The 25,656-nt window shown below is 42.1% G+C and overlaps 1 protein-coding gene across 1 annotated transcript in view; it reads right to left on the bottom strand.

Annotated features, from left to right (window-relative positions):
* GLI3 (GLI family zinc finger 3) overlaps positions 1 to 25,656 on the bottom strand; it is a 312,258-nt gene that overhangs the window by 210,267 nt on the left and 76,335 nt on the right. The window contains exon 3 of the mRNA XM_052638613.1: positions 3,500 to 3,742. Within this exon, the coding sequence (XP_052494573.1) occupies positions 3,500 to 3,742 (243 nt within the window). The remainder of the gene's footprint in view (positions 1 to 3,499; positions 3,743 to 25,656) is intronic.

Here is a 25,656-nt window from a genome sequence, read left to right as displayed (position 1 = left end):
TTCCGGTCTTACAGGAAGCCTGCCCACACGTTAGAAATACAAAGTTAGTATATATAGAAGCACAAATTAGGCATCTTGGAACGTCTGCGTTTTCCAACCACAGAGAAACGCAGGAATTACTGTGAGAGTTCACAAGCCCAGCTACACTGGATTAGAGAAATCTTTCCCTCCAAGGGTCTAGTGGGGCTGGCAGACGACTCAAGGGAAAAGGGAGTGACCTAAACAGATGTCTCTGAACCTTTAGCTACCGTAGGTCCACTATCAGTTTGTGTGCTTGACAAGGCTGCCGACGGAGACAAGGTAAAGAAACTTGGCCAAACTTTTACATCTCACTTGAAAAAGAGGGCACTTTTCTCACACGCTAAAAGATTCTTGGAAGATGTGTCAATTTTAGCTTCCCATCTGTCATTTACCTGGATAATTTAAATCCATGTCAGGTAGGTATTATTACAAAGTACCTAAAAAAGCACTCATTATACTGGTAGAAGATTAAGTAATCCAACTGGATTCTAAAAAAATAGAGTCATGTCCTACTGACTTCTTGGAGCTTAGTTTAGGACACCTTTCCATCATTTACCATGAATACCTAAATATTATACCTTTCACTTTTCCACAGGCATTAAGCTTGTATTTATTATATAAAACACTTTCTGGTAGGAATTTTAAATGTTAAAACTACTCCAACTCATGCAAAACGTTTAAAATTTCTCTGCTCCCCAAACAGGAAAAAATGACAGTCCATCCTTTAAGATTCAGCGAGAAAGACTTCTTCTGATTAGAAGACTGTGGCACCCCATGCTAACCTCACAATCTTTCCCTAAGAAAAGATTTTTTTTTACAATTCACTCCATCTCTAATCTGTGTTTAGAAAAGACACTGACCTTGGGGAATCAGAAAGGCAGGTCTGACAGAGAAAGGCCAGTCTACACTGAACCAAACACAACTGCAATTCTGACAAGACACCTTGGTTTGAAGAGTGAACTTATCACATACAGATGGTGGTGGGGACGATGTTGCTGCTGCTCATGATGACGAAGATGGAACAGGAAGAAGAAGAAGAAGCAGGAGAAGGAAAATGAGGCCGAGAATAGAGAGAATCCCCAATGATTCAGATGCATTCATCACGAGCCAGAGATTGTACAAAATATTGGTATTTTATTGACACTGTCTCACTTAATTGTCACAAGGACACTGTGGGGCTGGCAGTCTCACAATACTCCCATTCAACAGCTGAGAAGGGATCCTCGGAGGGATCTTAGAGGACAAGCCCACTTGGCGACAGTCACAAGGTCAGTAGGTGGCAAGGCTGGAACATGAGTGCCCTGGTTGCTGAGCCAATCTCCAGGACTCCACGTCCATATGATGGATGTAACGATAGCATTTATCATGCCCAACTGAGTGAGTACCTTGGAATGGTGGGGCAGAAAAGCATTTGCCATTTGGTGATAGACAGCTTACCTCACTTATAAATTACCCAATGATTTTATAGTGGTTTGAACAATACCGTGGGAAAAGCTGAAGCACAACCAACCTATAGGTGCGATGCCTCTTCAACAGAGTGACAAGCAGTGGTTCCAAGAGCCATCAAGAGCTTTCCAGCGCCCTATGCTGGTTCATACTCCCACTGGAGGCTGGAGAGGGGGTCACACACAAGGACCACCGAGGAGGGACAAGGGTCCCAGGTGTGCAGAGATCCCAGCCCCTCAAAGGATGAGGAGAGGACTCAATGGGCAAACCGTTAGAACAAATGGGCCGAGAGCAAGCTGCACGTTGAACAGCACGGAGAAAGTTAACGGTCATCTGCCTACTTCGCTCAGCTGTCCTGAGCAATTAACTATTCACTAATTAGTGGGCATCTGGAATGGAAAACAAAACATAAATATGAAACAGGGAAAGTTTGTGTTCCCATGCAAGGGCACAAACAATGCAGGGCATGTGTGGCTGATAATCGAGACTTTATCCTTTTTCAAAAGTAAGCATACTCTCGGGGAATATTAATATAGGTAGGGAGCATGTAGAGACCCTCATATTTTCTGCATGGATGAGATCTAATAGAGACCCATCCACAAAAATACATTGTAAAAAACTCAGACATGGGCTTGGAGAAAAACCCTACTGACAACTATTGTAAACTCTCATTCCAAAAATAAAGGAAAAATAAAATGAAATAAACCTCTAACAAGGAAAGAAGAGGAACGCACACACTATACATCCTCATTTCTGTAACTGTAGAAGTTAACAACTGTAGCCATAGGGCTGAGAAGCACTTTTTAAACAGAAAAGTTGCAGGCTTTTTGAAAAACTAACAAGAAGTCATCGAACCTTTTCCTCTATGCCTCTGACCACTTAAAAAAAAAAATTCTCCCTCCACTGAGAAAAAGTAATGTATCTTCCATCTTTACCAACAATATAATCTAGTGGGGAGGACGGGGGAGCAGTTGCTGAGACTTAAGGTTGTGTGAAGCGCTTTGATCTGCGCCCTGATGAGGGAACATTCCCCTCTGCTTCAAGCCAACTAATGAAGGGATGAAATTAGCTTTTATCCTGGGCACTTTCTTGAACCAAAAAACATGCACTAATCAGCTGTCCTCACTCATCAGTCATCTGGCTAATGACCTTTTGCCTTAAAACACTAAAATTTCTGAATGATGTGGAAAAAGGAAAACACAAACCAGTCCCCCTCTGTGGCACACGATGGATCATCTGGAATTGGAGCCGGGAAGGTTAAACAGCAGGTCTGTATCCTAGCAAGGTGATAAATCTGTAATCAAGAGCTGCACGCTTGGGCATCTCAATATGAACTTCATTACTCCACCACCGAATTATATATTTTAACTAGAACCAGGCCGGAAACAAGCTCAACCCTTATATAGTTTCCTTTGCATTCTGCAACCATCCCGTGGGTGTGTTCACCATCCTAGTTCATTTCTTAAACTTCCTGAGTGTGAGAAGAGGAGCTTACGAGGTCTCCAGCCTGCGAATTCCAGAAGAAAGTAGAATACACAGAAAAATCTTACACAGAAGGAATTTGGCCCTGGTTGGTTAAAAGAGGTTTGTTTGTTCCTCAACAATAAAGCAAATATATATATATATATATAAAAAATATAAACAAGGGGAATATCTGCTATTAAAGACATCTGCTAATGCCTCCCACTTTAATAACTCCCCCTCCTCAACCGATTTTCCTCCAGCAGGGTCTACTTGGGTGGAGAAAATCTGGTTTCAGTTCCCAGGAAAGGTCTGTGTGGATTAGCCACAGACAGACACCTTCCTGACAGCCGCCCCCCAGCCCCCGAGGTCCAAGTTGCTTAGAGATGGAAAGAAATGGTTTCCCTAAAAAGAAGGAACACGATGTGGGAGAAGTTAAGAAGTAAAGTAAACAGTAAATTAAACATTTGCATAAAATAGTGCAAGACAAGTAACGCTTTAAGCGCACATGCACACACACACAGCCTGCCGTGGCTCCTGTAGCAAGTGCCACAGGTTGGGGGCGACTTACGATAGTGAGGCTCCATGTAGCCATTCCTGGGGTCCATGGCAAACACAGCCCCGCGGTAGGGGACAGAGGGCTCGGCCAGGTGGGGCAGGGACCCATGGATCTCCTTCTTGATCAGCGAGGCCCTCTCGTCGCTGGATGTTGAAGGCTCCTCGCTGATCTTGCTGAGCCCCGGGGCAATCTGTGGCTGCATAGTGACTGCGTTTCTTCTCTCTCTGTGATAGGTCTGTCCAGGACTTTCATCCTCTGAAGACAGAAGGGAAATGAAAACTCTGTGAGCACTCTGAGGAGACATTCAAAAACCATCATCAGTTGGGGCTCCCTGTCCATCCATCTCCCCGCCTCCAAAAGAAGCTTACTTCTCACTCTTGGCAACTGTGAAAGCTAGCCATGACTGGAGGGTCTCAAGCCAAAATTGTTTATGAATGAGGGTCCAAGATACAAATCAAAGGAGAAGGAGAGCAGGAAACGAGCCTATTAAGTTGAGATGTCAGCAAATTCTCATCCCCGGCTTCCAGCCGAATCTGCCAGTGAGGTTTCCCATCAGGGACCTGCCAGTATCCCTGCAGGGCCTGAGGAGCTGGAGATTTTGCCAGACTAAGGCTGTGGATTGCCAGCTTCTCCTGGCCTGAGGAAGCCAGGCCTCCGGTGATCCAGGAGGCAAGAGACCCCTGTTCCTCGGAGGCGGACCTGTTAGAAAGCAAAACTTATCCTTGTGATTTTATTTTTAAGTCAGATGTGTGATCCACTGAGAGATGAAACAGTGCCAGACATAGGACAGAAAACCCGCTGGTTCCGAGGGATAAAGATGGCAATCATGAAAACCTACAGTGCCCCTTACAGGACACTTCCTGCTTCGGCCCACAGAACCGAGCTGAGAGCTAAGAGGAAAATGGGGATAGAATGTGGGTGTGGAGGGCGTCAGTTACACTGATCTACATCCACACTCTGGTGGGCTCCAGACATCGCTTCAAACATGTAAGAAACACCTTGATGAAATTCAAGCTCCCTCATACTTCTGTTCCCTTTCATCTGTAAGAACTTTCCATCGGTCCACTATGGTTCTCTGCAAATGTGATTGGATGGCCTTTCTGATAATAGCAGATCAAAGACCCGTGGCATAAAATCAAACCAAACTGGCAATCAAAACCCACAACAAGTGGACCAATTCATCTGTAAGAATCATACGCGCACTCTCAATTATGCCCACACAAGCTCTGTGTTTAATCCACAGACTGTGCTCTGGCAGATAAGTGCTGAGGGAAACAAAGCTGTTAGGACACTGCTTAGACACTCCATTTGAAAGCTGTTTCTCATTCCTGATCCTAAAAACAAAACAAAAACAAAAAAACTCTAAGTGCATATAAATAATAATACTGATGTACTATTTAACTGAACAGCTCTTGAACTCATCTAATATTCACACACAAACTTCTCTTCAAAATATCCGAAAAAACAGAGGTATGTCTAGCTGAGTAGACATACTCTCTTAAAGACATACTCTCTTAAACATCTCTTAAAAAAAAAAAAAAAAAAAAAAAAACAGAAAAAAAGTATGCTTTAGCAATTTCATAGCTCTTTTGACAAATTTAGAAGAATAGCTATGAACATGAACTAGTGTGAAAATACAAACTGAAGTAACAACTCTTTTGTGATGACTAATACTTTGAACTACCTAAAGCCAGTAGCAACTCTCATTTTCCTGCCTATGTTTGGGACCTGAAGAAATAAGCACTGTATGTTTCTTTCTTTCTTTTCTTTTTTTTTTTTTAAGCCTAGCAAATGACTTTCAAAACCAAATAGGCAATGAGGTATGTTCTGGACTTTACAGTGATTTTGCTGATTACTGCTGGGTAACTGTGAAACATAATTTTGTGCAGATCCCCACCCTCAAATCTTGTAATGATGGAATAAATCATGAGTTTAATCTATCAAGTAACTACTAAAAAAGAAAATGGTCACATTTTCACACATTGATCTTTCCAAAAGCAATTACAACCATGCTTTTTCTCATTTAAAAACAAACTACAAAAACAAAAACAACAACAAAAATCCGACATTTTAATTTCTCTAATACTTTTAGGCCCTAATCCACACTCAAACTTCATTAGCAGTAAAGTTGCAGGCTGCAGAATGAAGGTTTTCAGTGATGTAAAGACGTAAGGATGTCAAAAACACTCAAAACTCATAGTCGGTTTATAAAAATTCCCACCATGGCCAAAGTCATATTTTCCACTAAAGTGTGCCTGCACAACTTCCAATTTCAACTTTGCACTAAGGTGTAAATTCTATAGAATGGACCTGCATTTGGAAAGCCAGACAGCTCATACCAAGAGGGACTGTGACACGCAATTAGCAGTCTCTGGGAAAGATGAATAACCAAGCCCTACTAATCTGTTCCAGGTTTAAAACAGGATTCCCTTCACTTAATCTTCCTAGAAGAAATTAACTTTTCTTCTCTTAAAACTGCATCCCTACAATAGAGTGAGTTTCTTAGACATGATGTCTTTACAGACAAGCATTTGAATCCAACTTCACGAATAACTGAATAATGGGCATGGACTATTCGCAGCCCTCCCACATTCTCCCCCACCTCGTGGGAGAAAGAAGCAGTTAGGGAGAGGCGGGCAAGTGGAAACGGGCGGGTCTTTTTAGCTAAAAATTAATTCCTTCATGAGAATTAACACAATACGTGTGAATATCAAATTAGAACAAGAAATCAGCAAAGTTCAAACACTTTATACTGAAAAAAAATGAACTCATTCTCTTAGTAAAACGCAGGCCAGGATTTTTTTCATGTGGAAACTTTCATCGGACTTACTCTTATACGAGTCAGGACTCCCACATTTTCACCTACTCTCCCTCTCCAGAAAATTCCAGCAGGTGATTATTTCCTGAAGTTCATCTCCTATACTGAGTTGATTCTGAGGGGCATTCAGGATGAAACCTTGACAGTATACATCCCCAGAATACAAACAGCTATGAGGCTTGAAAGAGTGCTATCTACAGTGAAAGGGAAACTTTCCAAGCCATATTCCTGCCTGCTCTTATAAATTTAGCAACCACTCTAGCAAGCCAAGAAGACGAGAGCTGTCTAATCTTGTTCAGTCGAGCTGAGTTGTTCAATAAAGTTGGAGAGTCAGCGCAGACAGGCTACGCCAGGCCAAATTATTGACAGAAACATACTGTCCACCATGGCAACAAGCAGAAGTCAGCTGCAAAAATGTAAGCAAACAGCCCAGTCCTTCAGAAGCATCTGCCAGTGGACTTGAACAGCCAAACACAGGGCGACTGTTCGTGCCTCTCTCGGTTCAGCAGCTGCAGGCTCGGAGGGTCAGACTGAGACATGCAAGTTTCTAAAAAGCTTCAGGAGAAAAACTGTTTTCAAAACTGTCATCAGGATCCCACTTTGGATCCCCTGCCTTCTGCAGATCTGTGCTCCAGTGGAAATTAGGGAATTCCCACCCACTGCAGGGAGGGCTGCCCCCACATTGCATTTCAGAAGCTGTCTCAGGTTTTTCCAAACTCATCCAAAGGCAACCCATATTGCATCAGACACACTTGGTGCCATAAACTCTCACAACTCAAGAGCGGCTTCATCACCAACATTGCTTAGATCATTTACAGGGAAGGTTTCCAGGAAGGCATCGTGGTGAGATGCAGGACTCAACACACACACACACACACCTGTGCATTTGTTCCCAAACTCTTGATTGACTTCTTCTCCCGGAGACCCAGGACACAAGTGCTCTTTTGCATTGGACTGGACAAAAAAGTTTCAGATGACTGTTCCCATGGAAAGGTAAAACCCTGCACCGCATCACCAACCAGGAACACTTCCTGTCCCCTTTACCAAATCAGCGGGTGAGGATCTCGTGGTACAAGTGTTCACCTCTTTGAAATGAACGTGGATTTTAAGCCGTCCCCTGCAATCCCGTTTTAAAAGCATCACGCCTCTCTTCCCCCCAAGACACAGAAGACACAGAGTGAAAGCGAACAGATGGATACTTACAACTCAGTCCCAGGCTCTGGTTAGCTACTTTCTGCAAACTTCTCTTTCTGCTGGGCTTTCTCTAGCAGTGCAGACCTGCTAGGAACATTCTCGGTGTCTCCCTGCCTCCCTGCACCCGGGCCTTCTCCCTCTCCCAGGCAGTGCTTGCTCCCATTAGAGGAATTAAAAGTGGTTGGAGCCATGCTAAATTTAACAAGCTCATTAGTATTCTTTCTGAGTGCTTCCGAGTGAACTCTCTCTATTCAAGGCACTCTCTCCAGCAGAAGGGTCAGGCTGGCTAATCATTAAATCAAACTAATGTCACCCTATCACAATCAGCCCCAGAGAAGGAGGGTTTATTATTTCAGTTTATGCTAAATAAACGGTTTTACAAACGGTCCCCAAGCAAGGTCAACAGCAGCTTCAATTACAAGACAAACTTAACAAGAGTTGCAATAAACCAAGGACCCCGTATTGACTTAAGAACAGGCTAGACGCCACATATGGCCACTAGCGGGGTTGTACAGGAATGCATATTGGAAAATAAAGGAAGAGGGGGCGCTTCTTTCTTTGCCAGAATTTGCCACTGCACAGCGACTGTTCATTCACCTCTCTGCAACCAGCTAGCCGCTCAGCTCAATTCACTCCACACAAAGGCTGGAGCCCAGACCTCAATGGACCGAGTGAAACACGTTCAGAACTAGGCTCTCTATTGTGACTGAATTTCTTAACATCTTTTCAAAAAGCGGAGAATGCCTTGAGGCTAAAGGAAGAAACAGGCTAATGGTGAATTGGGAATTCAGAGCAAATTTCAGAGCCCTTTCCTCCTAGCTTTTGAGGTTGAAAGCAAGCTCTTTCCTTTCAAGTTTCAAAGTCCTTTTTCCTCCCGCAGTGTCACAGAAGGATTTGAAAAGAAGGTAATTGTGCTCGCAGTCTCCCTGATCAGAGCTTACGTCCTATTTCTGGTATTTCGGAATACTTCTTGCAATAATAGTGCATATAGCTCAATCCCTTAACCGGCCTGCACTCTGCAATTGCTCATTAAATGAACAATTGCGGGTATAAAATGCCTTTTATGTTCAAGGTCTGGATATAAGATAAGCATTCTAGGACTCTAAATTTGGTTTACTAAGGAAACTCTCCATCATTAAATTACAAAACTGAAGTCAGAATATCAGGCTTTCCCAGAAAAGTGGCACTCAAATTTCGGTGAGCCCAAAAGGCAGGGCGGCTGGGGGGAGGGGTGGAGGCCACAAAATGTTAAGGAGGAAAAAAAAAAAGGAGTGGATACTCAGATTTTGAACAGAATAGGATTCAAACAAGAAAATAATATTTCCGTGTTTAGTAAGGTCTGAGTTTGTGAAACCTCATCATTTCCAAACTGAATGGTATCAATCATCAAGTCATCTACAAATAGATCAAAACGCAGGTGTGAGCCTCAATCAACATGCGGAGGGCTATTCCTGACCCCTCACCGGCAAACATCAATCCCCTTTCCTAAGAGAAGAAATAATCCGTTTCTGCCACAAACCGCTTTATCATTTGTATCTTCTCACTTGCTCCTCACCAGAACCCGATGTTTTAGCAGGACAAGGCATTAGGGCCAGTTTCCTGATCAAAACTATGCAACCATGTCCTTTATACATGATGTAAGAGAAATCCTAATCACGCCTTCGATAGGCCACAAAGTCCTGTTAACATGAGAAGAGGTCTGCTCCCAGGCAGGTTTGGCGAATGATACCTGTGGCTTGTGTGCAATCTCAGCCTCCACCCCCACGACCATCAATTAAAGGAAGGGAGGAGAGCAATTACATTTTGATGATCTGACATTTTCAAATCCTTGATACTCTCCAAATAAGTTTTTGTCAACAAACAACCACTTCTGGGAAAAACCCAGAGGGCCCCAGGGACAAATCCACTGTGGGACATCCAACTTCAGGGTCTTAGTACCCTGAAGCATCTTATCCCCACAGGTATATGAGGACAGGCTCATGCCTTACACAGGCTGTGTGTCCGCGTGCACACACACGCACTCACACACACACATACTGTCGCACGCTGAGGCTCGACCAATGGCATCTGTGCGTTACTGCAGGTTTTAGTGTGCTCCCACAAGCCTGGAGCCCCACCTTCTTCTCTTCTAAGCAAGAAACAGAACATCATTTTCTGCTTTTCCCGCCAGGAAATTGCTTGGCTGTGTTTGGAAAGAGTTTCATGTTTTCTTATTATGTATTGGTTGCATCTTGTCAGCTTTTATTTCTGTGGTTATTTACTTTCTGATGTTCTTTGAATAAAAAACACCAATAGAACCCAACTCCTCGCCTCCTTGTTTCAGAATTTTCTCTAAGACTTTGCCCAAAGAGAGATCAGAAACGAAAGAGAAGAGGCTAAGCACATTCACAAGGTTTGTAGAATTATGCCAAGAAAGGGGGTGGGAGCGGTGGTTAGTGTCTGTAGTTTTTAGAAGCAGAATCTTGACCCTTTCCATCCTGACTGCCGGGATGCCTAAGCCAGAAGCTGCTCCCTGGAATCTTAGAGTCTGGCTGCCAAAGGGAGGAGCAAACAATGCCTTCTCTAAGAACATTTCCAATGCCCTTGGGGTCAGACATCGCCCTTGTGCGGCTACACATACATCTCCCATTGACAATGACTGATGACAGAGGGAGTGGCCCAGATGGATCGGGAGAGAGCTCTCTGCTTTGTCTGCAACCTTTAAACTGACTGCAAGGCCTGCTACACGAGAGGGCGGCGGGGGATGTGAAGCTTTGGAGAAATTCAAGTGGCAATCCTTTCTCAAAGATCATGGGCTCAAGAATTAACGGGTAGCTCTCTCTGCCTCCTTCCATCAACGAGAAGATCGCCAGGGGAAAGCAAAGAAGTAGAAAACACCCTCCATCCCAGCAGTAGGAGTACCACAATTTTTTTTTTTTTTTAACATTTCTAGAGTTCTTTTTGCCAAAGAACAAAACATAGTCCAGACTGACCAGTATCCCACCAGCCCTTCACCAGAAACTATTCGATCCCAAGAACAGGTTAGTACTAAACCCAAGGCAATTTCTGGCCTTACTCCCTACTACTCAGCTTACAGAGCTTCACACAGCTTTAAAGGGGGCTCCTGGGATAGAAAGAGTGAAGAGTAAGACAAGAATTTAGATAAACTGAAGGGCAAACCTGACACTGCTGTGAGTTCCTGGGAGCAGGGAGCTCCCAAGGCCTGGAGCAAGCAGCCTCCTGCCTTTTTAAAAATAAGGGCTCCTTGCCATCTGGAAAATCAGGGGTCAATCACACAAGCTTCATGTCTGAGGCCTCACCAGGCATGCCATATAGGGTTTACATCCTCTTGCCTCTCTCTGAACCCACACCAATCAGAGGTCCACACCCCTGCCCACCTCGGAAAGGATGCTTCTGGGTGTTAATACTATGACTTGGGCCAGCACAAACCCAACCTTACTAACCAGCTTTCAAAGTTTTAGACAAAGCAGTAGCCAAGCCCCACCTGTCCCTGGGAAGAGGGAAAAAACAACAACAACAAACAACAAAACAGGCCCCTGAGGGCCCCAGCAGGCCGTCCTGTAAAACGGAGATCTTCCTAATTTTCCATGAGCTCAAGAAGACCTTTCCTAGCATTAAGAATTCTAAAATGTCATGAAGCTTCTTCTATTAGCCTGCTATTAGTTACTAGTCACTGCTTACACAGAGTGAGTTAATTAGTGACATCAAAGGCAGTACAATAAATTCTCAGGAGGGCCCCATTTTTTTTCTTTCCACTTAATAGCGCATTTATGCCTATCTGCGAGCAACAGTCTCAGGAACATTTAGGTATTAGAGTTCTTTGAGAACTCAGTTTGAGTCTTTTAAAAGCAAAGAATGAACAGTCTCTCTTCCTTGCTTTGCACCTACAGCCTGAGCAGTTAACCACCCATAGTGACATCCACAACCCACAATCATAAAAGACATCGTAGAATGTCTGCTCACAAGGCTCAAGTGAGCTGACAGCTGCTGTGGCTGCATCCTCCAACGGGACCAAGCCTGTTGCCCCGGAGCTACCCTGCCCCCAGTCCTGCCATACCTGGGGGATCTTTGCTCCCCAACCAGCGATCAAACCCATGTCTCCTGCAGTGGATGCACAGAGTCCTATCCACTGGACTTCCAGGGAATTCTCGCTCTTCCTTTGAAGGCAAGCAGGGAAAGAAATCTCTGTGTGTGACAGCCTCCGCTGGCCGCACTTCTGAATGGTGGTTCCCAGGTTCTCACCCACCCAATCCCCTCCCTAACATCAGAGTTCCATTTCCTAAACTTTTCACCGTGTTTTAAATTTGGTGAGGTGAACACAAATTTAACTGGCTTCATCTGGTGTGTTGATGTTGCCTGGTTTTGGTTTTTTAGAAAACTGGGTAATAAGAAAGCCTGAGCATATGGTGGTATTGTATTTTTAATAACATTTTAAAGACCATGCTTACTCTATGGCAGGAATCAGATCCTCCTGGAGAGCACACTTAAATATCAAGAGAATATCATTACTGTACAGAAAGGAGCTGGAGGCTTGACCCCCACTGGGACCAGATTAGGGATGGTGCAAGGGTGCTCACCTTTGCTGACTCAGCCTCTGGGCAAGGCCAGGTACTGCCTGGATCAGATTTCTACCACAGAAGCTCCCTCTAGCCACTGCCCACTTTGACCTCAGCTATGAAACTTGCATTTGAGAAACTCAAATGAAAATACCACGTTTTGACTCTTCACACTTTTAATAGAGCTAAGTCTACTTCTAGTTACTTAGCCACGGAAGTCTGAAATTTTGGGAAACACTTTCCAGGAGTGTTTCAGAAACTATGAGTAAAAGCAGGAATGGTCACAAAACCTAATCTCCCCCAAAGTCCACGTTGATGGTCACACACAGGACAGGAGGCTTTGGTACCCTGCTGCTCTCCTCTCCTCCGACCAACTGGACAGGGCAGACACCAGTCACCCAGCCTCTGCAGGAGACTGGGAACCAGGACACAGCCCGACCCTTCTTTTGCCCTTTTTCTAACTTTCCAGACACAAGGCCAGGGGAATGTATTTTTATACTCAAGAAGTCCTAGTAAAAGTGATTAAGGAAACAAATAAAACACCAAATTCATCTACCTGTCCAAAATACAAGTTTTGTTGTTTTTTTTTTTTGGTCTCACTCATTCATCTGACCAATTCAAATTCACTAACCACACACCAGTGAAATACAGCTAACATCTGCTTACTATGAGATCGAGAGGGCTTCGCCTATCTTGCTTTACTCTTCACTGTACCCTGATTAGACACTGTTGTTCTGCTCATTTGCCAGATGAGGAAACTGTGGCAGAGAGAAGGTGGGCTATTTACCAAGGACACACAGCTGCTTGGTGGGCAGAGCCTGGAACCCAGGCAGTCAGACTTTAAAGCTCCTACTTAAAGATCTGGCTCTTGGACTTCCTTACTCAGTGACAAGAAATATAAAATAAATTTGAATTGTGATCAATGCCCTAAGACTTCCCAGGTGGACTAGTGCTAAAGAACCCACCTGCCAAAGAAGGGGATGTAAGAGACACGGGTTCGATCCCTGGGTTGGGAAGATTCCCTGGAGGAGGGCGTGGCAACCCAGTCCAGTATTCTTGCCTGAAGAATCCCATGGACAGAGGAGCCTGGTGGGCTACCGTCCGTGCGGTCGCAGAAGAGTTGGACATGACTGAAGCAACTTAGCAGCAGCAGAAGCGCCCTAAAGCATGTGTCTGGGAACTTCACAACCACCAAACCCTACTGCAGCATGAAAGCCGCCACAGACAAGACATAAACCAGTGGGCATGGCGGTGTCCCCATGCTTCATTTATAAACACAGAAATCTGAATTTCATGTAATTTTCACATCATATTTGAAAATGTAAAGAGCTATCCTTTGTTCATGAGCTGCACAAAAACAGGCAGATTAGGTTTGGCTACACACTTCAGACTAGCTATTACCCTAAAGGAACTTACCCACCTTTGCCAATAAATCTTGTACCCAAAACAATGAGGGATATTACAGTAAAAAAGCAAAAGCAGTAATACTGAGAGTTGGGGGGGGGGGGGAGGGATATGGTGGGAGAGTCACTTTCTCACACTATTAAAATATTTCCATAATCCACTTCCAGGCTGTATCTTAAGGGGAAAAAAAATAGATAAGAAGACAATTTCTTTTCAAGGATATTCATCACGGTGTTATTTATAATATGGAAAACTAGGTAACAAAATTAAAGTCCATTATTTAGGATGGAATATTATTATAAAATTCAGTGAATCAAGGATTTTAATGAATATAGGAAAGAATTTTACTGAGCACTAAGTACTTTTCTAAGGTGTTACAAGCCAATCCTATGAGGTAAATACTTTTGTACTTCTCATTATACAGATACAAAAAGTATCCTTATTACAAAAAGTATCCTTATTACAAAAAGTATTTCTTATTTATCCAAGAAAACACAGCTAGGAAGAGGCAGAGCCTGCAATGGAATTCAGAGTCCACTCACCCACCTGACTACTATGCTTTCAAGTTCTTTAAGGAGTCAAGTTTTTGGAGGAGGGGAAGGTGGAAAACAAATATATAATTATTTCTACACACTTTTTAAGTTTTAAAAAACGCACCAAGAGAGCAGGAAATATTTCTATGCAATGTTTTTCCTTTATGGTCCTGTATTTCTCAAAAATTACAGAGTGCAGAAATAGCTGATTTCTTTTACTCTTGGTTTTAATTCTATCCTAAGTATGACCTTTACAATAATTTTCTAGAGAAGTCCAAATTAAGTATACATACATTGAAAAATTATCCCATGAGTTTCTCTCCTATAGTCTTATTTTATCTCCTGTAGTCCTGTAGTCTTATTTTAAACTATTTATCCCACCTCTTAAAGCTATAAGTGCTTGCTAGGCTATTTTTACACATATTAGTAACACCTTACAATGATATTGGACTTTATGTAAATTTACTTACTTCAAGTTATAGGACTATTTTTAATTATTTTGTACTACACACAAGCACCTTCCAACACGTACATCCCTAACATGCCCTAATGTCCCTTCCTGCCAAACCAGCTTTCGCCGGGTCAACCCCTGAAAGGTACAAAAGAAAAGAGCATTAGAAAAAATAAAAGAATTTTAAAAAGGCAAGTGCATTAGAAATGATCGTTACTGCCACGGCTACTGCTCACACTCACTGAGCTCGTACTGAAAGCCAGGTCATATGCCAAGTGCAAAGGCATTAATCCCATTGGCTGCTCACAGTCTGCCAGGTGTGCAGTCCTGGCACCCCAGTTATTCAGGTAAATACACTGAGGCTTAATAAGTCTAAACAACCCACTTCAAGCCATCCTTCAGGTAAGTGGCCAAGTCAGCAGGACTTTCTCACCTATCAATATCATAAATGATGATAAACCCCTGCAAACTGTCTACTACAAAGGCCCTGAAAGCTGAACACTGACTTGCTTGGCATTCCTTTAGAGGTACAGGTGAAGATGATCAGTGTTAAAATTATTCTACCCCTTCCTATAAAAGTTATCAGGAAAGGCTACTTCAGTCTGTAATCAAGTGACCCGTTATCCAGTGTCTCCAGATTCTGAAAAGCTATTTATGCAAAGGAATATTTACCACCATCTTTGGGGGGATTGTATTAAGACTTACATGCCAGAAGGCATCTGAGTCTTTGGTTTGTGTTCAAGTTAACAATAGCTCCAACAGTTTAAGCTGCATGTAGTTTATGGAAAGGGGCATATGTCCAATAGTTAAAGAAGCATATGGTTAATAGAGAAGAGAGGAAAGCTTGCCTTTGGAAGCAGCTTTGCTTGGGTTATTTACCAACAAACGAAAGTCCCTCATGCAGCCCCAGAGCATACTTCCCCTCCCACAGGCTGGAAAGAATGCCGAACGAGTCAATAAAACCAGGGTCACAGTGAGCAAGAGACCTCCTCCCCAAGAAAGATGATAATCGAATTATAGCAAATTTCAGAAAGTCTTCTCTCTTTTCTTAATCAAGAACAAAACCAGACTCCTTCTTAAAATGCACTATAAGGAATTGTAACTGTTCCTAAAAGTGCCAGATAGATTTTCATCCATGCAATATTAAAACTAACAAGCGTCTTTTCAATTTATTTTAATGATGAGGTATGCAATAAAATTGCAGCAGTGCTTCGTTTAGGCAAAGGAGCTGGAGCAAAAAGTACCAAAATAAATAAATAATAAACTTACATGGGCCACTTACCAAAAATAAAAGCATTTAATTCAACCTTTTACAGGAGGCACACGCAGCATTCTGAAAGCAAAAAAAATTCTCATAACGCAAACCTCTACTTAAAAATCACTGCCAGGGGCTGGAACCAGGGCAGGGTGTTATTTCATTTTCAATTTATTTTTCAATGTTTGGATATTAATGACACCAACTGCCATATCGTATATATAATAAGGCAGCTTGGTATAATAAAAGGAGTTAGAAAACCTAAGGACCAGACTTGCCTCCAGTGCTTTATCGGTGTGTGACCCTGAGTAACTTATAAAATATACCAGATTGTCAGTTGCCTCACTTAACAGGCAGACAATAAAACTTGCCCTGCTCACTTGCCAGTATTTCCTGAGGGTTAAACAAAATAAGATAAGGATCTTTATAAATTATGGCATTTATGAATGCCAGGTACCAGCACTAATTTCCTCATTATCTGTTTAATAATCGTGGAAAGCAGGATGGTGGGATGTAAGTGGGTTGGGAGGTAGTGGCTGAGTTTCCAAGGCTGATTCTATTGCTGCATCGGTTGAACTTCAGGCAAAGTCACAGAATTTCTCTGGGCTGCTGCTTCCCCTTATATAAAATAAGCCATCACCAATCTACTCCACCCAACTTCTCACAGATTCCTAGGGGAAAAGATGGGATTATACAGAAAAAACTGTAAGGGAACAAACCACTATGCACATTCACCAGGAGCCAGGCTAGATGTCTTGGGAGCAAATAATTGCAGCTTCACAACCAGAAAGAGGATCCAAGTTAACAACCTATAATTTAACTGGCCATCTCTTTCACCTACTTTTTAAATGTGTCTTGGATCAGGCCCATTAACAACAATAAACAACAAAGTATGCCTACTTGAAATTTGCATAAAAAATATCAATCTCTTCTCTACTTGGTTTGCTACAATGACTTGAGATACTAGAATCTTCCCAAGAAATCCATGTGCTGTTTCTCCATGAGCAGTGTTTACTAAAAATGATCAGGCAAATTCTCCTAGGATGACTGTTGGCATCTTAAACCCACTTCCTGTTTTGTTTCTGTATGGCCAGTGTACTAAGACTGGATTATACAGTTTTCAAAGGCTGAAAAAAAATCAAAAGAAGAGGAATGTTTCATGACACATGAAAAGTATGTGAAGTTCAAATTTCTGTGTCCATGAATAAAGTCTTATGGGAACCCAGCCAGGGTTATTCATTTTCATATTGTCTATGGCAGCTTTCTCCTTATAAGTGCAGAGTTGGGTATGACAGAGACCAAAGGGCCCTTGTAAATTCTAAAATATTTACTAGCTAGTCCTTTCCAGAAAAAGTGTGCCATCCCCTGATTTAGCCAGCTTGGGGACACCCATCAGTGAACTGATGAAGCACACCTGAGAAACACATACCAACAATAAGGCAGCACCATTCAAAACACTAGAAGTAAGTTTTCTGAACCTTAAGGTGGGTACTAATATCACCCTTCATTTACAGATGACGGAAACTTGCTTAGAAAAATGAAGTTCCCCAAAGTCACAAGTCAGTGAGTTGGCAATCAAATTAGTTCCCTATAATTCTAAACCTGACCATTTATACAGTGAGGAAAGGTAGATTTTGTCCTTTCTCATAAGCTTAAAGATAGAAAACATTTCCTGACTGTTTCCTCTCTCAGTGTTAAATAATGAATTTTAAATATACAATCTGAGATGTGTGTGATTAAAGATCAGTCTCCTTATCCAGCTTGAGGTGTGTCTGCAGTTGTTTGAGTTCTGTTCTTTTCAAAACAATCACAAAACATTTCAATAAGTACATATCGGTCAAACGTGTCACACTCTCCCGGCAGTTGAAGGTGACAGGCCATTTCCCACATCAAGCTACTCAACGTGCCTTTTTTAAATACAAGAGAAGGTACCTTCTGCTGAACCAGATATAGTCCACAATGATCTGTTTTTGAAGGCAGGACAACCCAGACTGGCATGTATCAATATTTTTGTTAATAAGGGTAGAGGAGAAACCTGCAAGCATTCAGTCTTGAGATTTCCTGTTCCCACCACATTAGGAATCTCCTGACCAAAAGGCAAAAGCGAGGACTTCTCTGGTGGCTCAGTGGCTAAGACAACATGCTCCCCCAGTGCAAGAAGTCCAGGTTCGATCCCTGGTCAGGGAACTAGATCCCCTAACTAAGAGTTCACATACTACAACTAAAGATCCTGCGTGCTGCAACTAAGACCTGGCATAACCAAATAAATAAATAAAAATAAATAGCTTTTAAAAGGCAAAAGCAAGCTTAGTCAGGGTTCTGAGAGAGTGTTTCTGCAACCTGTGTGAAGAGTTGCTTCCAGGAGGTTTAAGGCTGACCAAATCAACACAAAGAATGCAAACTGGTCAAGATCAGCCATTACCCACACTGGATGCATATGGATGCATCCACATCTGAGTCTCCATCCTGGACACAGGGTTGGTGAAGTGGACCAATGAACAGTTAAGTCAGTGTCGGGGGAGGCTGCTGAACAGGAAAGGGGGTTTCTTTAGCTGTTGGATGTGGGCACGTGTATCAGGCAGACGTTCTTGAAGGAGGTTTGGACAAGATCCGGCTTAAGAAAGTTTTAGCTGAGTCTCCTCTGCACTTCAAACTTTCAAAGATGCTGGTCAACCTCCCCCAACCCCTCAGGGACACATTCAACTCAACAGCACAGTATTCATCATGACTCTGAGACTCCAAAACCTGGCACCTTAGGTTTAAAGGCACCTGTGTGGTTTTTGTTTATTTCTTTTTGCACTTTTCTTTCTTTTTTAATTCGCATCTTGCTGACATAAGTGGAAATTCCAATTTCTTGGCAGAAAAACCTGACGTTTCCTGCCAAGCCATTCAGATAAAAATTCTTCCATCCTCCTTTCATGGCTAGGTCCAGCTCTACTAAAGCCCTCAAGAAGAGTTGGAGGAAACAGAAACCAAGACACTTAATCCAGGCATTTTTATTGTGCTTGACAATTTTATTAATTCTATTGGGTCTCTTTAGTCTATTCTATCATTTGTAAGGAAAGGAAAAAATTCTCGTATGGTCCGGCTAGCAAATGTAACATCCCCTCCCTATAAAGTGAACGCATCTCACAGTTCATTCAATGGAATGTCAGCAACCACTGCAACTTCAAGCCAAGGAGAAGCAGCCTCTCCTGGGCTCTCAAGCAGCCAGCCTCACAGAGCAAGGAAGGTCATTTTTATTTGTCTTCCTTCCTATGCACTATTGGCTCTGAACTTCTAGGGAGGCATGGTTCATAAAAGGAAGAAGGAAGCATTTTGTTTTCTATTTTCGCACTAATCTTCAAAGCTACACCACCAATCTATCCAATAACAGCAGTATTCACAAATTTCAGATCTGCCATCCAAACACTGATTCTATGCAATACTGACCTCTTTCTATAAGGGGTGGCCATAGTCTTCCATGCCAAGGGCTTCATACTCTGAATAAAACCAAGACAGGTATGTATCTCTGTGCACTTGCCTCTCCTCTCATTCTGCGCCTTGTCTGCCCACACTAGAGTGCTCTACCAGCTCAGCCTTCACCGTCACACCCTTCCCAGTGCCAGCAAGGAGTGCTCATCCTCATCACCAGCTCGCCTTTGCCACGTAACTGCCTCTTTCTGATTCAACTTTTCTCTATCAATATCTTTGTTGGACCCAACGCCACCTCCATCCAATACACCAGCTCCCTTCTGTATCTATCATACCATGGAGCAAATTCTAAACTCTCCTGACCCCAGTGGCTCTCTCTCTCTGTTTTTTTTTGATGTGGACCATTTTTAAAGTCTTTAATTTGTTACAATATTGCTTCTGTTGTGTGCGTGTTCTGGTTTTTTGGCCATGAGGCATGTGGGATCTTAACTCCCAGGCCAGGGATCAAACCCACACCCTCTGCACTGGAAAGTGAAGTCTTAACCACTGGACTTCCAAGGAAGTCTCCTCGGTACCTCTTTTTCTTGACCTTCTATGGTTTGTACTTGACTCCTGAATTGTCTGTAAGGTTTCCAAGAACTGTCTTTTGGCCATTTTAATAGCTTCCTCTCTGCACTGATGAGAACACTATCTTCCACCCACTCTTTCAAGCAAACTTTGTGTACCTGTCTTTTTCTATTTTTTAAGTTTGAATGTGAACCAATTTACAAAACAGAAACAGATTCACAAACACAGAAAACAAATTTATGGTTACCAAATGGGAAAGGAGAGGGGAAGGATACATTAGGAGCTTGGGATTAACAGATACATAGTACTATAAATAAAACAGACAAAAAAGAAGAACCAGTATGGAGCATAAGAAATTATATTCAATATCTTACAATAATCTATAATGGAAAAGAATCTGAAAAAATAATTAAAACTTATTAAACATAATAAGCTTATAAACTTAAATGAAAATGAAAATTTATTGCAACATTTATATATGTTTTATATATATATGCATATAACTGAATCACTTTGCTATATGCCTGAAACCAACACAATATTATAAAATCAACTATACTTCAAATAAATAAATAAATTTGAATGACTCCAAAATGTGAATATTCCAGGACTTTGTAAATTCATTTAATGGGCTTACCTAGATGAACCTGAAATTCATTGTGAGGTGAAACATCAAAGTACATGTAAAAAGGTAAGTTCTAATTGAGTAGCATGAACAGAAAATAATCAGTAAAAGATCCTATACATACACTAACACTACAAAGTTTTGAAAAGTGGTGTTTTAATATGGTTATATACTTCTGTGTTACAATGCATTTAAGAAATCTAAACAAGGTTTAGATTATGCAATGAAGCTCTACATTCTAGGAGCAGTTTTATTAGTGCAAGAAAGCAATAATGAAATGATAAAGGAATTAAAACTGCAGTTCCTGAAAGATAGTAAATCAGTAGAAAATCTTTGGTTTTAGCACAATCCTACTATAGAAACCCCAGAAACCACCAAAAGTTTTCATAAAATACTTGTTCATCCAATTTGAACTATCTTGCTATGTGTTCTATTTGAAGGTTTTATAAGTTAAAATAACTTATCAAGGATTTCATGGGGGCTAGGAGGACTTTTATTTAATTACTTTAAAAAATATCCCCTCAGAAATACATATTGCTGCTGCTGCTGCTAAGTCGCTTCAGTCGTGTCCGACTCTGTGCATAGACAGCAGCCCACCAGGCTCCCCCGTCCCTGGGATTCTCCAGGCAAGAACACTGGAGTGGGTTGCCATTTCCTTCTCTAATGCATCAAGTGAAAAGTGAAAGTGAAGTCGCTCAGTCATGTCCAACTCTTAGCGACCCCATGGACTACAGCCTACCAGGCTCCTCTGTCCATGGGATTTTCTAGGCAAGAGTACTGGAGTGGGTTGCCACTGCGTTATTCCTAAAACCCAAATATGGAATCATTTTTCCACATAAACCCTGGAAAATGAGAAAGCAGAGGTTATGAATTAGCTTAATTTCAATGACCAGGTCATGAAGATATAAAATGTATCTTATATGATGCTATACAATGCTAATAAAATGCTATACAATGTATCATGTCATTAAATCAAAACACACTGCTAGTATATGATGGGGGTGGGGTGGAGTGGAGAGTGGGGCAGGAGGCAGAGGGGATGGTCTCCTTCCTTACTTATGCCAGGCCGAGGCCTAGGCTCATTGAAATCTAGTTACTGGTGATATCAAGTTTTGAACTTCTTTTGCATTCTGCCCAGCTGACTGCAGGAAAACACACCTAAAAGGCTACTTGAAAAGAGAACAAGTAGATTCTGTAAAATTACTGAGTAGCCTATCATTCTGAAAAACTCAGTCAAAAAAGGAAAACCCAGTCTTACAAAGAAACTTCAAACCATAGAAGAAAATACAAAGAACTAGGAAATAAACTTTGTGAATCCTAAAATTGCATGTGAAAAGAAAGTGAAGTCGCTCAGTCTTGTTGACTCTTTGCAACCCCATGGACTGCAGCCTACCAGGCTCCTCTGTCCATGGGATTTTCCAGGCAAGAGTACTGGAGTGGGTTGCTATTTCCTTCTCCAGGGGATCTTCCTGACCCAGGGATCGAACCTGGGTCTCCCACATTGTAGGCAGATGCTTTACCATTTGAGCCACCAGGGAAGTCACCATATTCAATTTTAATTTCAAAAGTGCAAAAGCAAACTTTTCAGGGATTTCTGAAAACTGAAGCAATGTTAAAAGTCCTGGTAATCCTCACTCCAATCCTTAAAAATGTTCTAGAAACACCTGTCACTTCTCTGCTCATAAACCTTGCAGGAAATTCAAGTTTCTACACAACCAACCCCAAACTTCCTGGGCTCCGAGTGAGAGAAACCACCTTCAGAGAGTGGGCCTCTCCTTGCCCACCCTCTGAGGCTGTTCCACTCTCCACCCAATGTCTATAGGGCATTTCTCACACTTCTCTATGATAAGCTATTTACTTGTACCTCCCTAGCACTAGGAGGTAAGTTCCTTGAGAGCAGCAGCTAAATCTTGTTAACTGTGGTATCTCTTCTGCCTAGCATACCGCAGGCACTAGAGCATCATTCTAGGGAGGAATAAATAATTGAATAAATGGGGTGGGACTTGCAGGTAGTGTCTTATAGTGATGTTGTTTCCAGGGCTGGCAGTAGCAGCATCTCTCTGATTAGAATCAAGCCCCAGGGGAAAGGACACTGGGGTGTCCATGTGGGCCTTGACAACAGGATCTCAGGAAACAAGATGCCCAAAGTGAAAACACAGTTCCAAATCAGGGTGGGGTGACAGACACGGGAGTGAACAACAGAGGGGGTTCACCTATGGCAGCCTTTGGCCAGGCGTTGGCTCTGATTTTTAAGCCCCCTTTTACTGTTGCTGGGCTTCCCTGGTGGCTCACATGGTAAAGAATCTGCCTGCAATGCAGGAGACCTGTGTTCATACCCTGGGTTGGGAAGATCCCCTGGAGAAGGGAACGGCAACCCACCCTAGAATTCTTGCCTGGAGAAGAATCCCACGGGCAGAAGAGGCTGGTGAGTTACAGTTCATGGGGTCACAAAGGATCAGACACAACTAACTTTCAATTTCACTTTTTTTTAAACTGTTGCTAGATTATCACTTAAGAATATTATATTGCTATTCATCAATTTAAGGATAGTATCCTTGAGTGGCAGATAAAACATTGAGGACATTAAAGCAAGGAGAATGAAAATAAGCAAACAGACAAAAGGGCAAGGAAAGCCGGGCATGAGCTACCCTATCACAGACTTGGTTGAGATTTTTGACGGGTTCAATCCTCATTTCAAGGGAGTTTCTGTGGAGATGAACATTTAGTCACATAGATGAGAGAGATACAAAGTGATTCATAGTTTATAGAGATACCAATAAAATTGGAAAGACACCCAACAAATATTTGGCCCGCCTTGAGACAATGAATCGCCAGGTTAGACAGGTTTTGGAAAGTACTGATGACTATACATAAAATTGATGGGTTGAAGAATAACAAAAACAAATTAAGAATTTAACCTCTTTCAGGAATTCCTTGGCAGTTCAGTGGTAAGGATGCTGAGGTTCCACTGCTGGGGGCACGGGTTCAATCCCTGGTCAGAGAACTAAGATCCTGCATGCCAAGTAGCATGGCCAAGATATTAACAAAAATAATAATAAAGAAATTGAACAATGGTTTAAAAAAAAAAGAATTTAACCTTTCTCCATACATTCAGATAAATAAAAGGAGGGAGAGAGACAGCAAGTGAAGGGTGGGGGAAATAAAGTAACTCTGCCAATTCCTTAAAAGGACAGGCCATTTTTATGTAGCACATGGATTTTTTTTTTTTTAATTCTCAGCCTTTCATCTTACTCTGGTAGGACTGCATTTGCCACAGGCTGATAAGTGAATATGGCAGTACTTCAAAACTCATGTCAGCCAAAGAATCTAGAGAGAGAGAAAAAAAAAAAAAAAATCAGACATAAAGCTGGTAAAAGGCGGCTATAAATTTTTTTAATGCCTTTTATTTAATTCTACCAGAAGATCACACAGCAGTGTGATCTTGATTTGGGACATCTCAACCTCAATGCATGCATGCACATGGCCTTGCCCCAAAGATGTGGTTTTCATTAAACTAGTAAACCAAGAAAGGTTGCTTGTAAGACCAGTACATTAAAAATCTCTTCCCTCTTCAGACAATTTGAACCTTCCATTTACTAGACTGAGTCAAAAACTGATGAAGAAGAAAATAACAGGATGGAAAATGTAATGCTTCACAGAGAGATGAGAGCCCAGGCTGAAGCCAACAGTCATTATCCACAATTTATATCAGTATCTTGTTAACAGAACTTCATCACGCGCATCCTTACTACAAGGGTGGCTACCAGAAAAGACAAAACAGAAAAATATTCATTTCAAGTCCATGCTGTTCTGTACTTGGCTTAAGAGAGGTAGGTGGAGAAGACAAAAGAAGGATGTGGACCCATGAAAGTTGGTTAAAATGTCAGCTCTACTTCCGACACCAATGTGCCTGAAACACATGTACTAGAATATATATAGAAGCACCATTTGTAACCAAACATTCAAAACTGCCAGTGCCCATCAGTGGTAGGAAGGATTCATAAATTGTGGCACATTCACCAAAAAATAAGGTGAATGAACTACACGACATGTGAATGAATCTTGTAAATATAATACAGAGCAAGAAAGGAGAAGCCAAGTAACAAATGTGTAAAGTACAAAAACAGCTACACCTAGTCTATGCTGGTAAGTCAGATATGCAGGCTCTAAGATGCTGGCGACCATCTGTTTCAAGGGCTTGGTGCCAGTTTCACACATACATTTGGTTTGTGAAAATCACTGAACTGTATAATTTATGATATAAGCACTTTTCTACATGCATATTTCTTTTAGGAAAATGTATTGAAGTATCAGTTCTAAAAACTTCCAGACAGTTCCTAAATGTTCTCTTCTTCAGGTTTGTCTCTTGCACTCCCATTCACAAGTGCCCTTACCTTTCTTAAATATGAAACTTGCAGCTATGTATTTTATGTAGCTTAAATGGCACCCTACTCCAGTACTCTTGCCTGGAAAATCCCACGGATGGAGGAGCTTGGTGGGCTGCAGTCCATGGGGTCGCTAAGAGTCGGACACGACTAAGCGACTTCACTTTCACTTTTCACTTTCATGCATTGGAGAAGGAAATGGCAACCCACTCCAGTGTTCTTGCCTGGAGAATCCCAGGGATGGCGGAGCCTGGTGGGCTGCCGTCTCTGGGGTCGCACAGAGTCGGACACGACTGAAGCAACTTAGCAGCAGCAGCAGCAATGCAAATGTATTCAAATGTCTGCCAGATATTAAAAAACATTACTCGAGAACAGTATGGAGGTTCCTTAAAAAACTAAAAATAGAGGTACCATATGATTCTGCAATTCCACTCCTGGGCATATATCCAGAGAAAATCATAATTCAAAGATACAGGCACCCCAGTGTTCGCTGTAGCACCATTTACAATAGCCAAGACATGGAAGCAACCTAACAGTCCATCAACAGTGGAACAGGTAAAGGAGATGACATAGACAGAAAGACAAATGGAATACTGAGTGAACTCGCTCAGTCATGCCCGACTCTTTGCGACCCCCATGGACAGTAGCCTGTACCAACCGCCTCCGTCCATGGGATTTTCCAGGCAAGAGTACTGGAGTGGGTTGCCATTTCCTTCTCCAGGGAATCTTCCTGACCCATGGATCGAACCCAGGTCTCCCACATTGTAGACAGATGCTTTACCGTCTGAGCCACTAGGGAATAAAAATGAAATAACGTCATTTGCAAAGTGGATTATCATATTAAATAAGAGATTATCAAAGAGATTATCATATTAAATAAGTCAGAGGAAGACAAATATCATATATCACCTACATATGGAATCTAAAAAAATGATACAAATGAACTTTTTTACAAAACAGAAATAGA

Source organism: Budorcas taxicolor, chromosome 4, assembly GCF_023091745.1.
Source record: "Budorcas taxicolor isolate Tak-1 chromosome 4, Takin1.1, whole genome shotgun sequence".
Classification (NCBI taxonomy): Eukaryota; Metazoa; Chordata; class Mammalia; order Artiodactyla; family Bovidae; genus Budorcas; species Budorcas taxicolor.
This window is presented reverse-complemented; position numbering and strand designations above follow the sequence as displayed.